The sequence below is a fragment of the Pongo pygmaeus genome, chromosome 18 (genome assembly GCF_028885625.2).
Source record: "Pongo pygmaeus isolate AG05252 chromosome 18, NHGRI_mPonPyg2-v2.0_pri, whole genome shotgun sequence".
In the NCBI taxonomy this organism is placed as follows: Eukaryota; Metazoa; Chordata; class Mammalia; order Primates; family Hominidae; genus Pongo; species Pongo pygmaeus.
This window is the reverse complement of record NC_072391.2, coordinates 78,719,623-78,746,558: the sequence shown is the minus strand read 5'-3', so window position 1 is coordinate 78,746,558 and position 26,936 is coordinate 78,719,623. Positions and strand designations below refer to the sequence as shown.

The following is a 26,936-nucleotide window of genomic DNA, read 5'->3' as shown; positions in this document are numbered from 1 at the left end:
CTGTATACTTTCTCTGTGTCAGACACAAGGCTAACACCAGATGTGCATTATCTCACTGAATCCTTCGCAGAAGCCCATGGAGTTGGTACTGCTATCTGCCCCATTGTACTGATGAAAAACAAAAGCTCAGAGGGGTGAAGTGACTTAACCAAGGTCACACAGCAGGCAAGTGGCAGAGCCCAAGGCAGAACTTCCAACACGCTGTTTTGATTACTGGCCTGGGCTGATCCCAGTTTTCCCATACGTGACAATTCTTTGCATTATCTTGGGTCTAGATGCTTCTAGTCCAGAATGACCACAAGGGCTGCCAGCCCCTTTGGGTTTCCCCACCAACGTCAAAGGTTGAGGGACAGAGGACATTTCCCTGTTGGCAACGAACTGGGCCCCACCCTCCTGATCAGCTCAGCCATTCCCAGGTTCTTGGGCCTAAGATTGATCCAAATCGGAGCAAAGAATTAGGTCCTCTCAAAGCGGAGTAGGAAAGAACAAGACGTTCATGGGGCCTTCCTGGAATTCGGCTTCCATGTTGAAGTCCAAAGTCCCAAGGCCAGCATGCAGGCAGCTCACTGGGTCCGCCCTCCACACTTCCACCCGCCCCCAGCCTACTCAATACACCTGAGGCCCATGGAGCGTGTACCAGGCCTCACCAAGCCCCTCGGACTTTCCCAATGCTGTGTTCTGCCCAGAATGTTCCTCCCTGCTTTCTCCTCCTGGCCCGAGCGGACCCATTCTTGGATCAGCAGCCTTCTCTCCAGGGACCCTGCTGCTTCCTACGAGTGCCCACCCTGAGTCACCCTCGTTTATGGGCACTGGAACCGATTATCCATAACTCTCTTCTCCCATGCTGTTGTCTCCACACTCCTAACCCTTAGCACAATGCCTGGTACCCAGTAGGTGCCCCATTAAGGGCATGCTTCAGGCACAATGCCTAACTGCTGAATGAGAGAACACTCTGAAAGCACAGAGGGCATGGCACACGCAGGCCCCTGTGAGAGGCCTGGGGCGTATCTTCTCACTTCTCACTTCGTTCTCACCCTACAAGGTGCGGAAGGTTCCATCCTTGCCCTCAATCTACCCGCAAGGAGAGGGACACTCATGCAGATGGGGCAGCAGAGCTGGAATTCCAGCCCCGGCCTCTCTCTGAGTTTGTGCTCTACTTCCAGAAAACGGACACATCATCTGGGGGTCTGAGTGGGCACTGGGAAAGTGAGCACACTTTACAGTTTATCTTGAAGACAGGCTTGGGAGCCTGAGATGAACGCAGAGAACCATGGCCCTCTGCCTCCCCAGCCCTTTGGCCCCTGCCCAGGAAAGCCCGCTCATTATCTTGGGCTCCAGAAAGCTACCCAGAAGGTTGCCCCTGATCGTGCATTTCAAAGTGTTGTTCACCTGGACTAGAGGACCACAGGAGCCCCACATTAGAAACAAAGGAGCAAGGGCCAGGCATGGTGGTGCACTCCTGTGATCCCAGCTACTGGGGAGGCTGGGATGGGAGGATCGCTTGAGTCTGGGAGGTTGAGACTGCAGTAAGCCGTGATTTCATCACCGTACTCCAGCATGGGAAATACAGCAAGACTCTGCCTCCAAAAAAAAAAAAAAAAAAAAAAAAAAAGAAGGCCAGGCACGGTGGCTCACACCTATAATCCCAGCACTTTGGGAGGCCGAGGCAGGTGAATTGCTTGAGTCCAGGAGTTCAAGACCAGCCTGGGCAAGATGGTGAAACCCCATTGCTAATAAAAATTTAAAAATTAGCCAGGCATGGTGGCACATGCCTGTAATCCCAGCTACTCGAGAGGCAGAGGCACGAGAATCGCTTGAACCTGGAAGGCGGAGGTTGCAGTGAGCCAAGATCATGCCACTGCACTCCAGCCTGGGTGACAGAATGAGACTCCATCTCAAAAAAAAAAAAAATGAAGAAGAAAAAGAAAAAAATAAAGGAGCAAAAGAGAAGAGGCCAGGAAAAGTAAAAACACTAAATTCCTCTTTTTTCCAGACCAAACTTGGGGTATAAATGGCATTTTTGAGGGTGGAACATTCAAATCCTCTCATCTTCTCACAGCAGGCTTTTACAGGGGAAAGAGAAACTGGGGGGAGCCTCACAGAGGTGGAGAGGCACCGCTGCTGGGGGCACTGCTATCGAGGCTGCTCTATGTTAAACCCCTGCCTCACTAGGCAGGCTTTGTCCCACCTTCCCAAAGGGGCAGAAGGTTGTCAAGCGCCTCATCTGTGATGGGAACACAAGGCTGGGGCACTCAGACTGGTTGCGGAATGTGCCCAAGTCCCAGAGTGAGTGTTAGGGACCGGTGACAAACATGGGTCCACGTCCAGCCCGAGGGCGTGGGCCCGCATCACAGAACCTCGCCTAAGCCCCTTGCCTGGTGGGATGGAAACTCGCTCAACTAAAAAAAACTTCTAGAGCCCAAGAAGATCCTTGTTCCTGCCCAGCGAGAATGGACACTTCAAAGGGCAGTTTGGGGGTTTCTGTTTATTTTCCTGTATGTTCTGGTCATCTCAATCATCTAACCAGAAGGACTGGCCCAAAATTAGGCACAAGAAAAAAGGAAAAAGTCTAGCCCTGCCACATAACTCCTGGAACTGGTTGCAGAAACTGAACTTTGGCTTTCTAAACTTGGTGAAGGAACAACAGCCTCTTTCAAACAAGGCCCTTTTGTTCCTAGTTCCCACGGAGGAGGCAGAATCTTTGGCTGAACAAATTCGGTTCAGCCAAAGTCTCCCAGGGAAATGGTGCTATGCTAAGTCCCCCGCGGTCAATGCATTAACTTGCTCCTATCCCAGGCAGATCACCAATCAATTGGATGGCATTGGTTTTGTAATTTCAAAACCATGTAGCCATCAGATTCATTATGCAATAATGGCCCGTTCATAAGTAATACCAATAAGAAGTGATTCCTGAGCAACGTCTCAGTTATGCCTCATGATAACCCTGTGATGTAGACACACCCCCATCTTTCATTACACAGACAAGGAAACTGAGGCTTGCCAAGCTTAAAACCATTGCCAAGATCATCACTAGTAAGTGGCAGAGCTAAGATTCAAACCCAGCAACTGCACATCCCTGGCCTCCAATCAACCAAGAAATAGCCAAATGAAGTAATTTTTTTAAAAAGCGAAAGAGGCCAGGCCTAGTGGCTCATGCCTGTAATCCCAACACTTTGGGAGGCCAAGGCAGGAGGATCACTTGATCGCAGGAGTTCAAGACCAGCCTGGACAAGATGGCAAAACCCCGTCTCTACAAAAAATTTAAAAATTAGCTGGATGTGGTGGCACACACCCATAGGCCCAGCTACTCAAGAGGCTGAGGTGGGAGGATCACTTGAGCCCAGGAAGCTGAGGCTGCAGCAAGCTGTGATTGTGCCACTGAACTCTAGCCTAGGTGACAGGGCGAGACCCTACCTCAAAAAAATAAGACAAAATAAAAAGTAAAAAAAAAAAAAGAAAGAAAAGAAGAGAGAAGAAAAGAAAAAGGAAAGGACAAGGATGTATTTTTCATCATTGACTTCTTGTTACCTGAAATTACCAGCTTCTTTTCTGCAAGGGTTGTCTCCTCGACTGCAACAAAGGTGTTCTAGTGGGGCTGTTTGGTTCACCCCACAGCCCAGCCCTCAGCCAGGCACCTGACACCCAGAAGACCCTGAGGGAAGGTCTGGAGCAAAGGAAGTCACAGGGCCCTGCTGTCTGAGCCAGGGCCACAGGCACAACCCCTGCCTTTCCCACAGGTGACAGCAAGGACAGCTCACTGTGCTGGGTCACTCTGCCTAGTCACCTCCACAGGTGAAATGGTCTAGCCAGAAAGGCCCTCTCACAGTTCAGCTGAGCCAGGCCCAAGGTCAGCTCGCTTGGGAATTTCTCTCATTCGTTCATTCAATTGATCATTTCTTATTAGCTCATTCAACAAATACTTATTGAGCACTAACCACAACCAGGCACAGTGCAAGGCAGCCTTCTTGGGACAGTGAGTGTTAGGAACCGGTGACAAACGTACAGGGTCCAGTCTGGGGACAGAGAACAGGAAAAGGAAGCAAGCACAGCAGGACACAGCGTCAGACACGGGGTGCGTCCTGCCCCTATCGAGGACGCATCCTGGCGGTAGTGAAAGTCTAGCTGGCATCCCCTCCCTCCACCGAAGGGCCTCAGGCCTGGTTTATATATGTTTCTAAATGAAGATCCAGCCCACAACACCAAAGACTGTCCAGGTACAGCATCATCAAGTATGGATGGAAAAAAATGGCACATGCAAATGAACACCCTACAAAAATGTTAATTATCATCTCTGGGTGTCGGCATTCTAGGTGGATTTTGTTTTCTTCTGTTTATTTGCATTATCTAACTGTGCTACAACAAATCTGAGTTCTTTATATAATGGGTAAGGGGGGTGAACATCTTTAAAAAATAAATGTCCACTCCTAGATGTATATCCAAAACAACCAAAAGCAGGGACGATAATAAATACTTGCACCAATGTTCACAGCAGCGTTACCCACAACAGCCAACAAGGGAACAACTCAAGTGTCTGTCGACCGAAGAATGGATAAATCAAATGTGGTCTATCCAGTCAATGGAACTTTATTTGGCCTTAAAAAGGAAGGAAATTCTGGCATGTGCTAAACATGGGGGGAACGTAAAAACCTCACACTAAGTGACATAAGCCAGACACAGAAGGACAAATACTGTATGATTCCACTTAGCTCAGGTACTTCAATAGGCAAACTCACAGAGACGGCAAGTAGAACAGCAGTGACCAGGGGCTGGGACGAGGAGAGAATGGGTACAGAGTTTATGCTGGGGATGATGGAAAAGTTCTGGGTGTAGACAGTGCTGATTGTGAATGTATTTCATGCCACTGAACTGTACACTTACAAATGGTTAAAATGATAAGTATTGTGTTATGCATATTTTACCACAATAAAAAAGAATTTTAAAAAAAACCTCAGAACTTCAGCTGCCAAAACGAATGAATGAATGAATGAATGAATGAATGAGACCTTCTCTCTTCCCTGATCAAGATTTTCCTGGTTGCATCACCAAGTAGACAAAGTGAGAAAACAGCATGCTGTACTGGGGTAGGGACAGCGACTGGGGCAGTCTCTCTACCTGGGCCTCAGTTTCGCCAACTGTGAAATCAAGGCATCGGCCGCATCAGACCAGATATTGAGCCTGTGACCAGATCTCATCTTTCGTCTCTTCAGTCTCACAGCTAATTCTAGGAAGGTGCTGGTAGGTGACCCCCACCCCCAGGTAAAGGGCAGCGAGCCCCCACTAGGAAGAGCTCTGGCTTAGCCGGCCACCTCTCACTGTGCCCACGCCACTTCCCTTGGGAGCCTCCTTTTCTCACCTGTGAAACGCGGAGACTAATGACAAAGCTACTGTCTCTACCCCTGCTTCCCTTACACACTGGCTGCGGCTCCCTTAGAAGATCACAAAGGTGAGGTGGATGGAGCCCTAGCTTCTTCCCTGAGCTGGCTGCCTGGAAAAAGCCACCCCGGCCAGGTAACTCAAGGGACTAGGAAAATCCTGGCTGCACTCAAGCTTGGCAAGGAGGCTGAGGGGCAGGAGAAATGAAGGAGAACTCTCCAAGGCCTGCCTTGTTGTCCAACCAACACCTACTTCATTTTTCCTTAGGTGGAACCATACAAGAGTGGGTACATAAAGGACACCTGGGAAGTCCCCTGAGGTCTCAGGAAAAGCAGTGGAGCCTAGGAAAAGACACATGAGCTCGAGTCGGCCTGACCTGGGTTTGCATCGCAGCTCCACAACCCACAGCCATGTGACCCTGGAGGCCAAGGGCCTGGGGAACCTGTCCCCTCTCTTGTAACACAGGGATGCTGCCCACCCAGGGGGCTGAATAAGTGCCTGGCACATCATAGGTGCCTGAGAAATGGCAGGTTCCATTATTTCACCCGGTCCAGCCCTGGCAATTGGTACCCAGATGGGCAGACAGCCGGCTTGAATCGTCCTACAAAATCCTCAGGGAGGAGAGAGGACTCCACGCGCACAACACGCTTATAAAAATGAATCTGAGAATAAAAACCACAACCGCCGTCCCGCGAAACGTAGTGGGAGTAATGAAGCAAACAAAAGGGAAAGTTCAACTCCTTTTGTTGGCTTTAGAACATACAAATGCAAAATTCAGTGGCAAAAGAATTATCCCAGAAAAATTCCATGTCTAAATCTGAAATGGCCCCAAGGAACTCTGTCCCTCTCTAGTTATTTAAGTGACGTTTTGCTGTAGGGTGTGGCTAAAGATCGAGGCCAGCTAATGTGGGGAGAATCAAAGACAATGAGGAAACTTGTTTATTGGGGTCCTTAAAATGTTAACAACCAAGGAAAACCCTCAGCTTCTCTTAGTGGTGCTTGCTTACCATTGCTGAAGGTGAAGTCCTTGGTATCCAGAAGGATGGAGCCCACTAGACCTGCACTCATCGTCCACTGCTCCGTTCACATCAGCTGAATTTGCCAGGTAGCCTCCATGATAGAGACTCAGTAAAGGATCCATACTTCCCAAATTCCAGGCGTTCAAATGCCAAGACTGCCTTTGCCTCTGTGGATACTCCCTGGGCATATTTTCTCATGCTTAGTATTCTTTAATCGTTGGTCATCAAGGGTTTGTGGTCACTCTGTCCCTCTGCTTTACAGGTCAGGGAGGTGAGGCAGCCCAAGGTCACACTGAGAGCCAGGGCAAAGCTGAGCAGTGAGCCACCATCTGCCTGATTCCAGCAGAACAGCCCTCGGACTCAATCACAACGCAGCTCCAGTGATGCACTACACCTTATCAGAGAATGAAGAACTGCTCTAAATCTTAAAACAAACATTTTAGGGGCAAGAAGTGCCAACCTTGAAACTCCAGACTGGGATAAAAGAAAAAATATTTCACCATAACCAAGAAGACTAAACACAGCTCAAGCAAGTGCAGAAAACGCTGCAGGGACCAGCCCCACACTTCCCTGGCCAAAGGAGCAAAACTCTGAATAAAAACCTTGATCTTTCTACTTAATGAAACATTTTTTTTTTAATCACTCACATGTTTATTTCTGTGCAAAGCTCCATTTCCTGCTGGGGAAGCGTCACTGACCCCCTAGCCTGGTTTATTATCCTGGAGAAGGAGGTGTCCATGAATCCCTAAGAATGCCTATATTATGGATGCTAAAAAACACATAGTTGGTAAGTTTTATAAGCCCTGCTCTGTCTTACCATTTTGCCAGCCCAAGGATCCATAGATTTCAGCACATTTTCAAAGGGAGTATGTCACTCCCAAATCTAGACCCAGTACCCCAGAACATCCATTCAGTAGGGAATATTCTGTCATTTTGATTTTTTGTGACTGTGACAAAGGACTCACTGACCAGCCACCCAGATAAGAGAATGGAAATGAGACCAGGAATGAAAGAAAAAATAAATCACTTCCCAAAGCAAGTCATGGGATGCAGAAATGGATCAAAATTAAAGTGGATAGGACAGAAGAGAAGTAAAAGATAATGATGACAACACAGTTCCACCGGTTTCCGAGATGGAAAGAGGAAGAAAACTAGCCTCATCTTTATGAGGGCAGCCAGCTCCATGAGAACTGCCTATGCAGCTCACCGCAACACGCAACGCCTAGAACAGTGCCCAGCACATAGTGCTGAATGTTGGATAAATATACTATGTCATTTATTCTCACAATCCTGGGATGTAGGGATCGTAATTTCAGTTTCCAAGATGAGGGTCAGAGAAGTCATGTGATCTACCCAGAGTTACAAGCAACAAGAGGCACTGCTGGGATCTGAACCCAGATCCAGGCACTGCCTTGCAAACCCAGGTGCTTTCCTCTATGCCACACTTTGTTTAATCCAAAATCATCTCTTAAGAGCGAACACTCTGGTGTGGAGAAGGCTTCAAAATCCCACTGGCTCCCTTGAGGGTCATTTAACGACTCTGGGCCTTAAGTTCCTAATCTATGCAGTGAAAGAAGCTGGGCTACATCAAGAATGGCAAATAGGGTCCCCGTTGCATGCCAACAACAATTGATTATTAGTGGCTGTCTCTGAGCTCACTGGGAAGACTATGCTAGGGTTGATTAGCAATGTCTACCACGGTCAAGGCAATGAGGAGTGGCAGCACATGTGTCACTTATTTGCCATCCCAGAACTATATGAACTTCAAGTTCTCTTCCAACTATGGCTGGCTCTGATTCCAATTATAAAAACAAAAAAAGGGGGAAGGGGCAAATGGAGAGGGAAAAATAGGCTAACATTTTCCAACATGGGCCATGGCTGAATTCAGTCAAATCAATGCTGTCTGCCCAGCCAGCCCCTCATGCTCCATGCACACAGCCCTGCCACATGGGAGGAAGTGGAAAACATCAGATCCACTGCCCCCATACTCAACAAGACACCCAATCCAAGCCAGAAGTTGCAGAACAATAGGTTTTGCCTGGCTTGGCCTTAGTTGTAAAACACCTCACCAGGAAGCATGGTAACCTCGCATCTGGGTTCAAACCTGGGCGGGACCTCTTGCCCATCCTGAGCCTTCACAGATTACTCCAACTCTCTAAGCCTCAGTTTCCTTCATCACTGAAAAACTTCACAGGATTGTCATAACGATCACATACAACAGGGCATCAAAGTTCTTCACAACAAGGCCACAGTGAGTAGGCAAAGAAATGGCCACTACCATCATCACCATCATCATCACCACCACCATTTTTCTTTGCAGGGGGCAAATTTTCAGAAAAGAGTCCAAGTGCAAGAGATTCTTTTGTTTCTCCCACGTTCAGCATGATGCCCATTTGGTTGCTCTGAACTCTAAAGGGAAGAGGCTCTGAACACCACTCCATCTCCTCAAGCTCCTGGTGCATCAGCCAGGGTCCTGGGAGGAAACAGATGGCAGATGCAAAATGGTGCAATTTGAGGAAATTTTCACAAAAGGACAATATATTAAGGTGTGGGCGGCGTACAGGGGAAGCACAAAAGATGGTTTTTCTACCTAGGGTGACCAGCTGTCCAAGTGTGCCCAGGACTGAGGGGCTCCCTGGGCCACAGGACTTTCACTGCAAAAACCTGGGACAGTCCCGGGCAAACCAGGACAGCAGTCACTTCATTTCTCCCCCATGTATTTCTATCCCTGGGCCTGACACTGCAGGGGAAGGAGCAGTTACAGAAAAACCTGGGTAGAGGGAGTGACATGACTGCAGGAGTGGCTGAGGGATGCCACCCACCCATGGCAACCCCGAAGGAAAAGGGAGGAGGGAATAAATAGCCCACTCACCTTCCTCCCATCCTCCATCTCTCCCAGGCTCTCCACTGGCCAGACCCACCCAGAAGGCAGGGGAGACAGAAAAGAATGGAGGGTGGGGTTTCCAAGGCAAAGGCTGGAAAGAATAGAACATGGGCCCAGAGGCAAAGAAAGACACACAGGCCCTGTGTTGACTCTGGGGTAGCCAGGGGAGCCAGATCTCACCTCTCAGAGGCTCCATGGTGAGGCCTTGTGGGGACTCAGTGCCCCAGCCCTCACACAACAGGAAGGAAAGGAACTTCCCTTCCCCACTGGAGGGGACACTGGGATGTGGCCAAAGTCCCCTTGGTCCATGGGTTTGGTTTGTGGCATTCAAAGGTGAGCCCAGCAGGGCTCGGAGGAAGAAGACCCCTTCAGCTGGCAGCTGGCAAGGCCACCTCCTAAGAGTGGGAAAGGCTAAGACAATTCCCCAAAGAAGCAGCAGCCTCCTGGGCTTGGTCTAAAGCAGGTGCTCTGTCACTGCAGACCCAAGTGGGGGATCAAAGGCAGGGCCTGCTCGGGGTGGAGGTCCATAAAATCCAGAGAGCACACCCCTGGAATTGCTACGCAGTTTCCCCCACGGGTGTGCTCAGACCGGAGGCCACCAGTCAGAGGCAGTGCATGCGTCAGGGGCAATATTGTTTAGAAAATAAAAGAGACTTTCAATTCTGTTTTTAAATCATATTTTCCGAGATCAAAATCTTATTTCCCAAGCACTGCTGCTGAAAGCTGAGGTGAAAACCACCAATAATATCTTAATCCTCCCAACGGCGGGTTTCCACCTTGCTTGGGTTGGGAGCTTGGTGGCTGGGGTTAGGACAGGGGCTGAGAGCCCATTCCAAATAATAGTGCCTGAGGTCACGGAGCGGGGTCACGGCACGGGGTCACGGCACGGGGTCACAGCACAGGGCCACGGGTGCACCCGAGAGGAGCTTCCCTTGATTCCAAGGGTCACCAGAAGGTTTCCAAGAAAACTGTGAGACTTTCCTGTCCCTTCACAGCCTGGGGTGCCAAGGTCCCCCACCATGCAACAACAGACACACAAAGGCCTTTATTGACATCGGGTATTCCTAGAGAAACGGACGCAAACCCTGCATTCAAGCTCACAGTCCTGCAGGAAGCAGGAAGGTATACAGGTGGCAAACCCAACACAAGAGAAGCGGTAGCCACAGTAATGACAGTGATGGTGACAGTGACAGGGATGGTGATGGTGATGGTGACAGTGATGGTGATAGTGACGGTGACAGTGATAGCAGTGATGGTGACAGTGGAGATGACAGTGATGGTAGCGGTCATGATGATGATGATGATGGTAGCAAACATCTGTGGAGCACATGCCACGTGTCCACACTCTACTAAGTATTTTCCATGTATTCTCTCCTTTATTCTCAGAATTCCATGTATTCTCTCCTTTATCGTGGGGAGTGACTACTCTTATATCCCCAGCTTTCACATGAGGAAACTGAGAGCTGGATCACACCACTGGTTAAATGGCCTCATATGAAATGTCTGGATCAAAAACGCTGGCCAGCCCTCCTAACCACCCTGCCCGATCAGTGTCCTATTTTAGGGAAGGACTGACCAGGGCAGGCAGGGGCTTTAACGCCTCCACCTCCCTGCAAGACGTAATGGGGAAACAGTGTATGGGTTTCAAAGTGGAGGCAGGGGGTTTCCTCCTCCCTGATCCCCTTCAAGCAAAGCTTCCCAGAATGGCTGAGCAGGGACGGCCCTACGCAGGAGCACCCAGTGGAGGCCAGCGGGACTGAGATCAGCTGGGATCCCCTTGCCTAGTCACGCCCCCAGCCAGGGCTGTGCTGGCCCAGAGAGGGTGCCCTGCTTACCACTGGGGGCATCAGAGGAACCCCAGACTGTTCGTCTTTGCAATGCCCCCTGACCCCTACTCCCCTTCACCAAGCCTGCTGGCAGAACCTGCATGCCAACTCCAGAACCCTGCTTTTTAATAGCTTTCCAGGTGATGGGGTTCAGCTACAAAAAGGAGAGGGACCCACTGCCCCAGCCGTGGATGGGTCTGGGGTCAAACAGATGAAGGCCTTTTTAGAAGAGGTGAGAAGCCAGGGTCCCTATCCCCTCTCCTCCCCACTTCCTAATCTCCCCCAGAAACCTGCTTCAATTCAGACAGGGCACAAGCAGCAGGTTTTGAAGTCATTTTTCCTTACACCAAAACTTTCTAATGCTAATTTCTCCCTCTCTCTCTCTTATTGGCATGATGTAATTCCCCTTTTCAACAACCCAGATCTCTGAAGTCCTGAGTCATCAGGGCGAAGGCAGGGACAGCGAGGGGGAGGTCAGTTGGGAGGGATCAAAGGTAGGAGGGAGCTTGCCAACGCCCAGGCCAGCCGGGATTTCCTTCTGGGGGCCTGGGGTGCCATGGCCCACCGGCTCTTGGCCCCACACCATGCTAGACACGGGGACAGGGCTCCTAAGGCCCCCACATTGTTTTTCAGACCTCCTCTGGGCCAGTTCTGAAGAGACGAGGTGACTGTGGGATGGTGCAGGAGTTCCCAGCTCTGTCACATGCCAGCCCGGACAGCCGCTGCCTACTCCAGAAAATGGGACCTCACGAGGTGGGTGTGATGATTAAATGAATGAACACAGCAGTTCTCAACCAGGGGCAATGTGGCCCCCCGGGGACATGTGGCAGAGCCTGCTTGTTACATGTCATGGGTTGTTACAACTGTGGGGAGCAGTGGGCCAGCATCTGGTAGGTGGAGGCCAACCTAGAATAAAAGCTCCTCCTGCTCCCTGTGTACCTATGTCACACGCACTCATTTAGGAGAAAGGGTAGATGGCTCCACCCCACATGGTTAATATGGGTGATTTCCAGGTGGTGGGATTCTGGGAGGATATTTTTTCTTCTTGATTTTGTAAGATTGTCGTCATCCCTGTATGATGGCTTCAGTTTTGCTTTTACAAGAGAGGGGAGGTAAATGTGGAGTGGAGAAGGCAAGAGGCAAAGGCGCCCTGGCTGCCCAGCTGGGGTGGTGCCGCGCCACAGGGGAGCAAGCCCTGGCTCCAACTGGGGAAGGTGGCCCTGGAAAACCACTGACTGGCGGGGGGTGGGGGGGTCGGAGGGGTTCCAAGCAGAAAGAAGAGGTGTGTGCCAAAGGTCAGAGGCATGGGGAAGCTGAGGCCAGAAGCCAGACAGGGCGGGAGGCTCGCTCCACAGTAGACTTTGAACTTCGTGCTCACTGTGATCAAGTCCTCACCACCGGCTGTGACAGAGCGCTCTGCAGGGTCAGGTGGTCTCAGGCGAGGAGGCTGAGGTGACTACCCCAGGTTCAACGAGGGCAGGTGAGAAGCGATCCTCTGCCACGGCTCCTCTGGAGATGGGTCTGCAGGAAGCTGGCCCAGGAAGCTCCTGGAAGGGGCCCCCGTCCAGTCAGGGTAGACCCTTCTGCTCTGTCCACACGCTCCCTCTTCCACGAGGCCCTCCTCTCAGCTCGCAGCCAGCCTGGCCACTTTGGGCCTTTCTGACGTTCTGCTTTGCAGCCCCAGAACTCTGCCCAGCAGCCACATGCACTGATACTCTGCCCAGCAGCCACATGCACTGATACTCTGCCCAGCAGCCACATGCACTGATACTCTGGAGCCAGCCAGCCTGGGGTCAAATCCCGGCTCCACAATTACAAGCTGGGTAAGTAGGGACCTCTCCTCTCTGGGCCTCAGTTTGCTCATCTGTATAAGAGGGACAATGACAGCACCACCTCACAGGGACATCGTGAGGATTGGATGAGTGTTCATCTGCACAAAGGGCTCCCGTAGTGTCTGGCATACAATAGGTGCCGGGTAAGTGTTCGCTATCTTTATTGTTGCCTTGCTGGTGATTCGGCCCTTGCTGCCAGGGTTCCTGTGCTCACACCCCACCAAGGACTCGTCGTGACACGTGGAGGCCACTGGCTCTGGAGTTAGGCTGCCTGGGTTCCAGCTGTGTAACCTTAAACTCTTGAGGTCTCCATTTCCCCTGCTAATGCCTCATGGGGCTGATGAGAGGACGAAATGCACACATGCCTAAAGGTCTGAGAATGACTGGAGGAAACGATCATGATTACCCCGCGGTCCCCTCCACTCACCTTGGACATGACTATCATCTGGCTCTGGGATCTGTCTGTCCCTGCTGGGACTCCCCGAGCTCAGTCGCCACCAGCCCGCTGGGACAGTTCGAGCTCTTCCATTTTCCCACCCTGAAGCAAGCCTCAGTCACAGGGTGGTGAAACATGAACCAACCAGGGCCACAAACAGATGTCAACAAGTCATCATTCCCCTTTCCAACGGGCAGCCCTGCCCCCGTAACCCACCAGCTGAGACCCCACTGCACTTCCCCCACTGCAGACAAGCAGCAGAGCGCCACTCCTGCGTCACCTACAAGGTGCCCAACCGTGTCCCTGGCCCTGAGCTCCAGCCTGATGGGATCACCTTCGAGACAGCACAGGCCTAGGCTGGGCCTTCCCACCAGGCCTCCCTGAAGCGAAGGTTCAAGAAAGGGGCCCTGTGAGCCACAGCTCAGGCCTGGGATTTGGAGTAGCAGGGGTCTCTGGTGGAAAGCCCACCAGGAGCTCACCAGGCTGAGCCCAGCAGCCTGACGCCATTACCATCACTCTTCATAGGCCACAGAGGTAGGCTCGGAATCCTAGGGCCTATGTCCATACCGAGAAAGGCTGTGTGCACCACGGCTGGGCCATGTGTTGGAGACACCATGCATGCAATCCCCTGCACACCTTCTTCCAGTACGGACAGAGCCCTGCAGCAGGGGAGTGGTACAACTCACTCTTATGCAGAGGGCCAGAGGCCCGTGGGGTTACAAGGAAGTGGAGGGGTAGATATCTGAGCTTGCGCCTCCCTCTCCGTGGGTCCCTCTCCCCTTCCAACAGGACAGACCTCCCGACTAGGCAAGCTGTTCATTCATTCATCCAAACGATGTCTGCTGAGGGGCAGTGCCTCAGTGTCCCCATTGGTAAAATGGAGAGAGTAACAGTATCTTACTGGGTTCTAGGGATCACTGATAAAACCTGCATAGCATAGCCCCTGGCAAGAGGAAACACACTAATCACACATGAGTGGCCGCTGCATGGTCACTACTGTGACTAACTGCCTGGTCCTGGCGACTCGGAGATCCCTGCACTCCTAAGCCTTTCAATCTGTGACATCCCGGGCTCCCGGCTGGCCGGCCAATCCTCAGTCTCTCTGCATCATAAAGCACCACCCGCCCCAGGGTGCATGGGTTTACCCAGCATTAATCACCCCACACTGGTAGACTCTACTCTAGGAGGCAAACCCACCTCTGTCTTTAACTCCTATGATGCCTTACAGTGTCCACCCCATAAAAACTGCACAGACCCCCGGAATGTGTCCAGCCGCTCTGGCCTGTCCCTTTGCTCACTGTTCCCTCTGCTCATTCCCACCTCTGACCTGCCACCTTCATCTCCATCAGTCTCCATCCTACCTCTCCATCCAGACGCCTGTCTCCTACAAAGAAGTCCTTCCCGAAACTCCCCACCCCCATGATGGCATCTCTTCCTCTGTCCAAACACAGGACAAGATATAAACCTCTCTAAGCAATGTGCTTTGTTCTATGGTGTATCATAATTGTAATACCCCCATTTAACTATGAGTCCCTTGGGAGGGAAGAGTATGTCTGACTTTCCAAGTGCCATGCCTGAGAGCACTCACTATGCAAGCACAGTGTCCCAGAACACTCAATTTGCACAAATAATATCTGGTGTTCAAGTTATATACCTAATGCTTACCCTTTATGAATAGTTGGCATTCAATTTCCCACATCGGTTCCCTTAACTTTTTTGACAAAATCACAAAGGAACGTCCGCCAACCTTGGCAAACACTAAACTGAGAAGCTCACTTATTTCTACCTAAGATGTTTCTGCAGGAGGCTGAAATAGTTTCATGTGCATCTACCAGGTGCATATACATTGACGGACCCACACAGACCAGGGGTCAGACCTGGCTTTGACACTAAACTCTACTTCCTCCCAGCTCTCTTTATCTGAGACTCCATTAGAGCATTTGTAAAATGGGAATAAACACCTACCCCACAGGATTGTTGTGAAAATTAAATGAGCACTGTGCCCGGCACACAGTAGGGATACAATAAATATCATTGCAACCAGGAACATATAGGTCCATCTCTTACAACAGATTTGCTTACCCTACGTTATTCCCCACCAGAGAAGACTGCAAGCTTGGCCGACCTGCCACCAACTTCCAACCCAGGAACCAGATGAGACCACGGTCACGTGAATTTCCTTTCTAGGGAAGCAGCTCTGCTCTCGACACCCTGGAGACCTCAAGGTCTGCTGCTGCATCCCAAGGATGTTGGTGTGGTAGCAGTCATCGCTTCCATGCTCTCCTCTTCCTCCCAGACGCACATGTAAACCACGTTCCCCAGGCTTCCCCTGCACTCCGTGTGGCCGCGTGTCTGAGTTCTGGCCAACCAAGCGGCCAGACGTACAAATGGCTTGACTGTGGTGCTCACTCTTTCCCCATCCCCCCCAACAATGAAGGACCTAGGGGAGGGCAGAACCATTTCACAAGAAAAAGAGGGGGCAGAACCCTCGGGAAACCCCTGCAGGACTGCAAGAACTGGGCTGCATGAAGCCACCCAGATGCCAGGGCTGCATGTTACGGCAGCTAGCCTGCCTGGCGAACACACAGCCCCTTCCATACCCGTGGCTCCCCTTCCCTGCGGAGCCTCGCACCGGTGTGTGTGGTGGTAAACAGGGTCACCTAGTCCACACAGGGAGCCAACACGCGAGGGAGGAGAGCCAGGCCTGGGTCTGCTCAGACTGTGTGCTCCAATTTTCAGACATCCTGGACCTCTAAGGAAACTGGCACTGGCCCAGGACACCCAGAGAAGCTAGCAGAAGTCCCAGTGTGATCTTCCCTCTCCATATGACCCCACCTGAGCTGGATGCAGCCAGCCCAGCCCAAGGGAAGCACCCAGATGCCTGTCTGATTCCATACACTCAAATCCTATATCCACCAGGGACCGGACGATCCAGACCATGTGCTTCCCTCCAAAGAGTTCACCCAGCACAATCAGTTTAGTCGCTCTGTCCACCCTACCATTTCTGACAGTAGCTTGAAAGCAGCAGCGCCACGAACGAAGGACGCCATGGGAAGACAGGTGGCGGGGTCTGAATCCCAGGTGGGCTGCTGAGCCAGCTGCAAGGGTCTCTGGGCCTCACACTTCCCCTCGCCCCTTCCTCGCTGGCGAAACCAGAGGCGAATCAGAGCACTAGTGTGTTCTAGATCCTAGGATCCTTAGAGTGTAGTTACGGACAAAGGGAGTTGCGTTTTCAAAGTTCTGCTGGGCTTTGTCATTTAAGAATCTCTTAAGGCACTGCTACAGGGCTATTGTTCACTATTTACTGGGAGGCAGCCAGGTTTGCAAAAAAAACAAAAACAAAAACAAAAGAAAAAACACACAACAGAAGCAACAAAATGGAAGCTTTATGGGGCAAGGAGCTGCCTGTGTGTCCGGCACCTTGCACATTCTACACACTCATTAATTTTTTAAACAGATAATAACAGCTTCACAGAGCAGGGCGAAGGAAATTGACAATCATAGAGCACGTACCAGGTGCAAGCCACTTTACTGGGTGATTTCTACGGATGATCTCCTGCCTCAGGGCCTTTGCAATTGCTGTTCCCTCTACCTGGAATGCTCTTCCCCCTGGAAGTCTTATCACCCCCTTCCCTGACCACTATGTACAAAGCAGCCCACCACTCGCCCCACCCTGCTTGCTTTTCTCCACGATCCCTGCCATCGGATTTTATAATTACTGCTCTTAACTTAGTTGTTTGTCCACTCCCATCAACACAGGCTCCACGAGGGCAGGCTCTTGTTTTCTTCCGAGTGCCTAGAACGGTGACACTTATCTGCTGAATGGAGGCATGAAAGCACCGCCAGGCCTCACCTCACTTACCCTGACATCAATGCTAAGAGGAAGTCTCTCTGATCCTCGCTTTACAGATAAGGACACAGGCTAGGGGGCCTGCCCAAGGTCACCACCTGGGACATTGCAGAGGCAGGATTCAAGCTCCCCTGTCTGATTTCAAAGTCCAGGTCCTCACTCCCCTACTCCACTGGGTCTGCCGTGTTCTCTTCCTGTGGCCTCAGTGCACACCCCAAATGCCAGGATGAGCACAGTGCACATGGGAGGGGTAACGAAACGGCTACTGAAGTCAGGAACCAATTTCAACACCAGAAATATTTTCTCTGCCATCTCCTTTGCCTCAATACACACAGCAAACACCTCCCCCACACGCACGTCTCGTCACCCTTCGGTTAGGGCTCTGCTGATGTAAGCGAAGCTTCCTTTCAAAATGCGCACAGTCTCCCTCGGTGCCTGTTGAATACACTGGGTGGTTCATCACCAGAGCCAGGAGCAAGGAAGAGAAATTCTCACTTCCTCTCTTTCTCCACCATGGGGCTGGGTGGCCTGGCTTCCATCCTGGGGAAAGCAGGAAGTTGGGGAACAAAAAGCAATGCCCTCAGGTGGAGCTGCACAGACCCTTGTCCTGCGGGTGGAAGTCAGTGCATCTTTGTCAGAGCCCCCTGGTCACCTGTGTTCCTTCAGCTGCAGGGAAGACCAAGTGGCCAGACCCTCTGAGGGGGATCCCTGGTTGGTGACCTTTAGCCAGAACAAAGCATGACTCCAGGTAGCAATAACTCCAGGAAACACTGCCCTTCTCTCTTCAAAAGGAGGCTCAGCTCCCCCATCCCAAAGAATTAAGCAAAAGAACATCAAAATAGAGACAACTCCATTCAGTAAAAACAGAAAATGTTTTCTTTCAAGGAACAAGAGTGTATCAGTCCGTTTCCACGCTGCTGATAAAGACATACCTGAGACTGGGCAATTTACAAAAGAAAGAGGTTTAATGGACTCACAGTCCCACATGGCTGGGGAGACCTTACAACCATGGTGGAAAGTGAAAGGCACGTCTTACATGGTGGCAGACAAGAGGAGAATGAGAGAGCTAGGCAAAAGGGGTTTCCCCTTATAAAACCATCAGATATCATGAGACTTATTCACTACCAAGAGAACAGTATGGGGGAAAGCGCCCCATGAGTCAATTATCTCCCACTGGGTCCCTCCCACAACACAAGGGAATTATGGGAGCTACAACTCAAGATGAGATTTAAGCGGGAACACATCCAAACCATATCAAAGAGGCTGGGACTAACCTCAATGCCCATCAACAGGGGAGGGTCTACCTACATTACTTTGATACACTTCTATGACAGAACACTATGCAGCAATGAAAAAGAACAAGGCAGCTGCACACACATGGAGGGTCTCCAAAATATTCTGTCCAGTGAAGAATCATGGTAGATAGCTGTGTGCATGCATGTCCAGATACACAAGAAATGAGCAGCAGTGTTTGCCTCCAAGGAGGGCCACTAGGGGCTGTGAGGACGTCGAGTAAGGGAAGCTTCATTTTTCATTACATACCTTGTTATACTAATCAAATCTACCTGATGCATACATGAGTATTTCAATTTTTGTAATTTATTTTAAGAAACTAGACTATGCCCCCCAAGGAATTTTTCTTAAACTGCTCACAAGAATTTCATTGCCTTCCTACCTATGAGACCTGCTAAATACCCCTAACTTTCCCCAATGCACTATTCATCTCAGGGAACTCTCTGGAGGCCACCCATTTTTAGGTAACAGTAATCCCTTCCATTTGTGCGGAAAGTCATGAAGCTCTTTCAGGGCAATCAGCAAAACAGGAATTGGAATCCTGGTCACTGTATGCTGACTATACTACTAGGTGCTTATCTACCCTCTCCAATCCTTACAGCAACCCTAGACATGAGGTGCTCTCCCTAAGGATGGAGGAAAAACAAGGCCCAGCAAGGGAAAGCAAAGCACCAAAAGTCACACAGCCAGGAAACTGCACCCTCCAAATCCAGATCCAGCACCATGAGAACGCAAAACCCAAATCTGTTCTGCCCCACAGCGGAGATGTCCCATTATCAGGCTGCCTCACTTAATCTCATGTATTCCTTTAATCAAAGGTGTAAGCTGACCCCCTGCAACGTCCATGCCAACAAAACACCAATCGGGTACCCTCAGTCCTGGCTGGCGGCAATTGAGGTGCCCTGGGACAGCTTTGCCTTCTACCAGGTCCCCCTGAGCCCTGTCCAGGACAGTGCCCCAGAAATGCCCTCTCTCACTGCCCGATGAAACACTAAGGAGCAGGCAGGGCCGCCACACCACTCAATCTGTGGGCCAACCAGCCCAAGCCAGCAGCAACTGCCACCTCTGTCACCCACTTGCAGGAAAGCTCAGCCACACACAGTGAAATTCCTTCTACCTGGACTGGCATGATGTTGCCGTGGCCGAAACAGGCATCTCAGATTGCACCAGGCAAATGGGAGCATCAAAACTTACTCCTTCCTTAAAATGCACTTACTTATTACAGCCTAGGAAAGGCAGACCACGTTTGCAATCTACAGAGAATTTTGACTTTTTCTCCTCTCTGTCTCGGCCCCTCCCCTCCACCACCTCCAATCAGACAAGTTGTCTAGGAAACAATTTTGATACACTCCAAAATCCTCCTATGACAAATGGCATGGAAAGGGGGGAAAAAATCTCTGTGTTTACTGCCACGAAAAACATCAAATAAATTAAAGGCAGGCTAGGCACATGGGGGGAAGGGGGGCTATGTGACAAAAGTGAAAAAGCAATTAACATGCGTGCATGTGGACACAGATGAGTTCTCGTGGGATCTGTGACTACCCTGGAGGACACAGATTTTAATTCTTAAGTAGAAACCAAGCCATGTGGATGTGTAACTCTTAGCTCAGCAAGTGACACACAGTAGGCGTGCAGCAAGCCTGTGCTAAACAAAGTCCGAATTCAGACAACAGCTGCTCCCCACCAAGAAAACACCAGACTAAAGAAACCGATGAGAATTAAGGTGGCTTCTCCTTTCCCATCCACAACAAGATGCCCGGAAACACTGCAATCAAACAACAGAGTGGTGAAAATTTAAAAACAAGCCACTGATGAATTATGGCTTGAGAATAAAGAACACTACTGTCACCTGTGCCCCGACCCCTGAATAAAGGACTTTCTGAGTGGATCCACGATTCTGAAATACCGTGTGCCACATTGTCTTAAAAGTAAGATGAAATAAAAGGTAGGCAGCTTATTTGTACTTCTGTGGTGCAGAAGAAACAAAGCCTACAGACAAAGCCCTCTGCCCACGGACAAACATGTCTAGCAGGTGATCAAATTCAACTCACAGACGAGAACAGAAAAATGGATTCTGGTCCTGCTGAACCCGGCCGCTTACGCAGAACCCCTGGGTGCCCTGGCTGTCATTTACAACCAATACGACTATCACCAGCCATGAAGAGCCAGTGAGGCCCAGGGACTGGGAAGTTTGGGTACAAAGAGGAAATGGGGCACCACATTCAGGCCACAGCCTCGGCAGACAGGCCCTTCCCCACAAAGGTGCAGTCCTGGGTACCCCAGGGAGGGGGCCCTGGCCTCCCTATCTCCCCTCCCAAGTCAGCAGTCGCCTATCTGCTTCCTCCTTTGTTTACGAGCATTTCGGATCCAAAGTCTCCAAGCACAGGGTGCATCAGACCTGGCGGCCGTCACAAGCCACATTAGGCACGCTGTTGGCTCTGCAAGGATTTAATCAGTAACTGGCCCAGGAGACCAGGGCAGGGCAAGCTGCGACCTGATTCCACAGGAGGCAAAGTTTACAGGCAGGCCAGGTGGGTGAGGCTGCTGGCTCCACTGGTAAGACAACCTGGAGGGCTATCAGGTCCCTTGGACCCCAGACTAAAAGGTGTACCTAGCTGGTGTCACCCAGTAGGTGGGACTGGGAGCCCCAGTATGCCTGCATCCCAGCCTGATGCAGATGTGCTCCTGGAAGCCTGGTCTTAAATCTCTCAGATTCAGTTAATTGGATCAATGGAGACAGAATGCAGAAGGTTTGGGCAAAAAAAGAGTATTTGGTTTGTTTATTGGTTTGAATCCCTATCAATCACTCTGGGTCTTGTTCCTGAAGCCCATACAATTAACCAGCCAATTACCAGATGATTCCGAGTTGGGCTGTGTAGATGGCTTAAAATATGGATGACTGAGATTTCAAGTAAGGATATGACTCTCTACGAAACATACTTGGAATATCGGGAGCTCAGGGCTGGGCCAGGGGCTGCTGCGAAGCCACAGGACTGCAAAGGGTTTTTGTTCTAGGGAACTGCACTCAAATTCACCTTTGTTTCATTTGGACTCATATTTCTCAATAGAATGCTTGGGCCACACTATAAAACGCAGACAGATTACATAATGTCCAGGCCTCAGGGAAACCCCACAGGGGCTCCACTGCTTCCCTGAGAGCCTGGACACCAACCAGGTGTCTCATGATGGGACAAGAGCCCTGGTGGCAGTCCCAACCTCACCTCTGCCCCGGAGGCCAGCGCTCCAGCCAGGCGAGCCCTCACAGCCCCACCTCCAGGCTCACAGGCCCTGAGGCAAGGCCCCCTGGAGCCCACCAGAGGGCAAGGGTAAGACTTAAGGACATCCCCTGCCTGCAGTGCTTGGTGACAGTGCGAGTGCTTGGCAGCGGAAAGGGGATTATGCCTGTCCATCGGACACTTCCTTATAGTTCCTCTTGCCACATTTCCTAACACCAGAGCAGGACTCTGCCAAGAGGAATCTTACTCCATGGATAAGCCTCAGTCCCAAGTACTAGACAGGTGCTTTCCAGAGAGGCCCACGCTACCGATGGTGCCACCCACCTGGGCTGGCCAAGGTGAGCAAGGGGCCTCTGGCTATTCAGGTCTTTCTTCCTTCCCTCTTTCTCTCAGATATACCTCCTGAGCAATCGGAGGTAAATGGGGAGCCATTAGCCTCGAGAGCTGGCTTTCCGTAAACTGAGGATGGTAGCAGCAGGACACTCACTCCTGGCTTCTTCCGGGGGAGAAGGGGCTCCTCCTGGCCTTCCCATGGCAGGTCACTGTTCCTTCTAACCATTTTCCTACCCCACCACCAACAACCCTTCATTTTGTGGAGTGTAAGAGGAAAAAAAAAAATACCCAATAAAGTCCCCCTGAGCCAGGTGAAAATTCTGAAGCCAGATCTGGGGTCTCCAGAATCCAGGCAGGAGGCACTGCGGTCACCAGTTCCTCCCCACATCAGAAACACTCTGTACTGGCAAATTTTCGGAGGCTCTCTCCCGCTCCATCCATTGGAAAGCCAAATGCTGCGGCCTGTGGCGCGGGACGGGCTTGAGGACATGCACCAGCCTGACCGGGGACTGGGCCGCCTCCCCGCGACTAGCAATCCTCCCTGAGAAAGGAGTCTTTGCAGATACTGCACCAACGTGCCCACAGGAAAGAGAAAATAGGTGCTCTAAGCATGTCGGACCCCAAATTCAGAATAAAAGTCCTCGAGGGCTGCAATGCTCTGGGGTGGGGGGTGGGGGATTGGTTCAAGGAGTAGGATTCTTCAGCTAACTTTTCCCCCCTCCCCATTCTTTGGGGCATGTGTCATGGCCTGTGACACACCGCCAAGGCAACATGGATGCCGGGGAAATGTCTACACACGCTACACGTTTGTGACATGCCATGTAAGCGACACCCTATTTCCTGGCTGGGTTTTCTTGGCACAGGTGTGGGCAGGCAGTGGATTCGGACCCCTCCCACTGCGCTTAGTAAACAGGATCACGGTGGCCCCAGGGAGGAGTGTGCATTCTGGGGAAGACAAGCTACCCCTCCAATGAGGATGGGACCCCCACGGCAAGCCTCAGGCCCAAGCCACAGCCGGTATTTGAAACTGTCCTTGTTTCAAAACACAAAGCATCCTGTTCAGGCTCCTACCCGCCACCCCCACTCTCCCCTCGACCCCACCACAGCTGTCTTTCTCCACGTACGAAGAAGGCCACCATTTGCAGATCTGATTTCAGAAACAGATCAATGGTTTTTCCTCTCCGACTCATCCAGCTGACCCGGTCCTACCCATGTATTTAAAAACAATAACAAAATTAAACCTCCAGCAACACAACACACACGTATACAAACACTCTACAGACAATGCCGGACCAGGGCTCCACCAAGCAGCTTCTAGGCTAGAACTCAACCACGGCTGGGTCCTGAGATATTCCAGGACCACTGCCCCCTCCCCCTCCACTTCCAACCTCTCAATGTGCGAATGAGATTTTCAGAAAGGGAAGCACTCCGTTCTGCCTGCCAGCCCTGGCAGGAAAAAGAATAAAGGACGGGTAAACCAAACAGAGGAACTGGCTTCTGGAAATTCTTTGGGTTTGGGGGTTTGGAGGTTTTGTTGTTTTTTTTTTTTTAATTTGAGGAGTGGTATTTTGTTTTCCCCTCCCCCATCCCTCAGATCCAGATGGGCCAGGGGCTTCCAGAGAGAACCCCCAACACCATCAGGGCCCAGCGTCGGGTCCATCCTCGAGTCCCACCCACCAGAAACACAAGAGCTGGGGGCAGAAGGTCCCCAGGCACCCAGCCTGGCGGTGGGCCGAGTCTCCAGCATTTTAAGGGTCTCTCCCGAGCCCGGTCGGCTGGTTTGGGCTTCAGACTCCAAAATCGAGCCCCGCGAGCAGGCCAGGAGCGAGGCGCCCTGGTTCTCCCCGTTCCCCCGGCACCCCCCACCGCCCCCCAGGCCCTGGGCTCCAGGTGCAGCGCCAGGGGGCAGCCAGGGAGGGCGCATCTCGGGCCCCGAGGGGAGGCGGGGGTGCAGCCGCGCAGAGCCACTCACCGTGGCGGACGCCAGGTTGTTGTCGGCCAGCGTTAGGTGGTGCGGCTCCCAGCGCCTCAGGAATTTCGAGGTGAGGATCTTGCTGAGAAAGGTCCGCGGGTGCCGGATGACACAGACCTGAATGTCGCCCTCCTGCAGCAGTTTGTACCTCATCCCGTTGCAAAGCAGAAGAGCCCGGCGGCAGGGCACGGCGCCCATCTTCGTGCCCTCGGGGGCCGACACGTCGCCCCCCAGCAGCGGCTTGGTCTCCTCGATCTGCCGGGGGTCGCCGCCGCCGCCCGAGCTGCTGGTCACATCCATGGCCGCGCCGGGGGAGGGGGCTGGGGGCGGGGAGAGGGGGCTGTCCTGGGCTGCTGGGGCGGCGGGGCCCCCGGATCCGGCGGCCCGCACCCCCCCACCCCCCGGGAAGGTGGGGGGGTGTGGGGCTGGGGGCACCCGCAGGGGAGGGGGCGCTGCCCGCGGGGGGCGGCGCGTGCGGCGGGCTGGGCTGGCCTCGGCGCTTCCTGCAGGGCTCCGGGCTTCCTCCTAGCTCGTCGGGTGCATGCTCGCGGCGGCTGACCGGGCTCGGCGGGCGGCAGGGAGGGGCGGGGAGGCCGAGGGCGGGCCGGGGCCAGGCGCGGAGGGCGGGCGCCGGGGTGGGGGCGGCGGGGTGGGGGCGGGCGTGTCTCGGGGCCCCGCGCCGCCGCGCGCGTGTGTACGGAGCGTGTGTCCGCGCGGCCGTCCGGGCGAGAGTGGCCGCGGGCGGGGCGGGCCGCGCGCTGGGCTCGCGGAGCCCGGGGCGCCCGCGCGATTGGTCCCCGCAGGGTCATGTGCCCGCCCCTCTGACGTCAATGGCGGCAACGGCGGCGGCCGCGGCGGCTTCGGCCTCTCGCGGGCGGAGTCCGCGGTCCGGGCGGGGTCCCGGCCCACGACGGGGAGGAGCGGCCCGACGGGAGGGGCAGCCCCTGGGGAGGGGGCTGGGGCGGGCGGGGCGGGCGGGCCCCGCGGGGCCCCGGCTCGCCCCGCCCGGAATGTGGGGAGGGGGCGGGGCGCGGGGGCGGGGCGCGTGACGTCACGGCAGCCGCGCCCCCGCGGGTGCCCGGGCGGGAGCCCAGCCTGGCTGACCGAGTGAGGGGGCCCGCGCGTCGCCCACCCCCGCCGCCCCCGGGCCGGATTCGGACGGGTAAAGAAGGGTACCCGAGGGCCGGGGGCTGGGTGGAAGGACGGGGACTGGAACCCTCGACCCCTGCCGCCTCCTCCGCGGTCCAGGCTGCCCAGCGGGCTGGCCAGATGGGGCCGTGGGACGGGGACGCCTCCCCGACTGAAAGTGTCCCCGCAGTGGTCCGGACAGAGCCCACCCTGCCCTGTCTCTCACTGCGGGACCCGGCCGGCCTCGAACTCCTGGCCTTTGACGTCTGCAGGCTTTGGCCTTGGGGGTCCTCAAACCTTCTGGGGAGAGGGGACGGTCCCCCCACCCTCCTTCTTTCTTCTGCTCCTGTAGACAGAGCCTCTTCTAGGAACCCAGTTAAAGCCCCCCCAACCTACACAGCCACCCCTCTTGTGTGCACCCTAGCAGCTCCCCCTACTTTACCTTCCCTGGGACCCCACCTGGTCATTTTATCTGAGTTCACAGGCCCAGCACCAGCCCACGAGAGAACCATATTCGATTCTCTTGTGACCCGGGGTATCAGGAACTGCAGCCTGGATGCAAAAAGCTCCCTTTCTGCCATTACAAGCAGCCCGCACCTAAGGCCACCTAGCAAATGCTCAGCTCCTCAGCCAGGTTTTCTTACCTCCACGTGCTCCTGCAGCTAATAACGTTAAAACCCTAGATTTTTGCCTTTTTAAGTGAAGGCACCTCTGTAGTGAACACATGAATGTGTGCAGCGTGTGTTGAACTGCGTCGCGAACACTGCGGAATATCCACAGCATCTGTGCCGTTGGTGGAAATTAGTCACACCCCCTCTCCCAAGAACAGGCTGCATGAAGGTGCTCCCCAGAGGACCCTCTCCCCGAGCCTGGCCAGGGTTTCAGGCAGGGGGTGAAAGGCAGGTCCCAGGCTGCATCCCTCACCAAAGAAGACTCACATCCAGCCTGCCCAGGAGATGCCTCCTGGGTGAGGCACAATTAGATTAGAAATTTAGAAATTCATTAGCTGCCCACAATTTGCTGCCATTTCCTTCAAGTTTTGAGCTTGAACAGCCTTGAGAAAACCACCAAGCATGAAGGGGCAAGCCCTATATATGTGGGTGTTGGGGGGTGGTTGTGGCCAAGAAACCCCCCAGTCCATTAAGGGGGTGGGATTAGATCCTTTGTTCAAATTTTTTCATTGAGCTCCTGCTGTATGCTGGCCACAGGCCAGGCACTAGGGTATTAATAGTAATGACTATAATAACCACAGTGGCCAGAGACTTCCTATGTGCTAAGAATTTTGTACGCACACATCATTTTCTTCTCACACCCTATGACATAGGTGCTGTCCTCATCCTCAACCACAAAGCACGGAGGTCAGAGTCCAGAACAGTAACAGACATTGTGCTTGGTGCTCCAGGAACAGAAAGGGGGATGTCTAACCCAGTGTGGGGGACCAGGGTACTCTAAGAGTTCTTTAGGAATCAAGTAAAGAAGGGGATAGGTGCTCCAGGAAGAGGAACTGGCTCCTACCAAGGCAAAGAGATGGGAGGATGCTCAGCTTGTTCGGGAAACTGAACTCACTTGCCATGGAGTGCAAGGTCCCTGGAGGAGGTGGAGCAGAGATGTAGGCGGTGAGCAAGCAGCACCCTGAAATGCAAACCCAGGGACTAGAGCAGTGGGGAGACACCACATGGGCCATGCAAAGGAGTGACTTGTACATGGCTTCTTCAAAAGGCTGCAGCGTGGCACAGATGAGCATTGCAGAGGAG

At 52.7% G+C, this 26,936-nt stretch overlaps 1 protein-coding gene across 2 annotated transcripts in view; it reads right to left on the bottom strand.

Annotated features, from left to right (window-relative positions):
• The window catches only part of CMIP (c-Maf inducing protein), a 269,517-nt gene extending 244,729 nt beyond the window's left edge, over window positions 1–24,788 (bottom strand). Inside the window, exon 1 of one of the 2 annotated variants that reach the window (XM_054452582.2) lies at window positions 24,055–24,788. In XM_054452582.2, coding sequence (XP_054308557.1) covers window positions 24,055–24,354 — 300 coding nt within the window. In that variant the 5' untranslated portion in view covers window positions 24,355–24,788. The remainder of the gene's footprint in view (window positions 1–24,054) is intronic. The other variant, XM_063654131.1, reaches the window with a different exon arrangement.
• Between the last annotated feature and the right edge of the window lie 2,148 nt (window positions 24,789–26,936).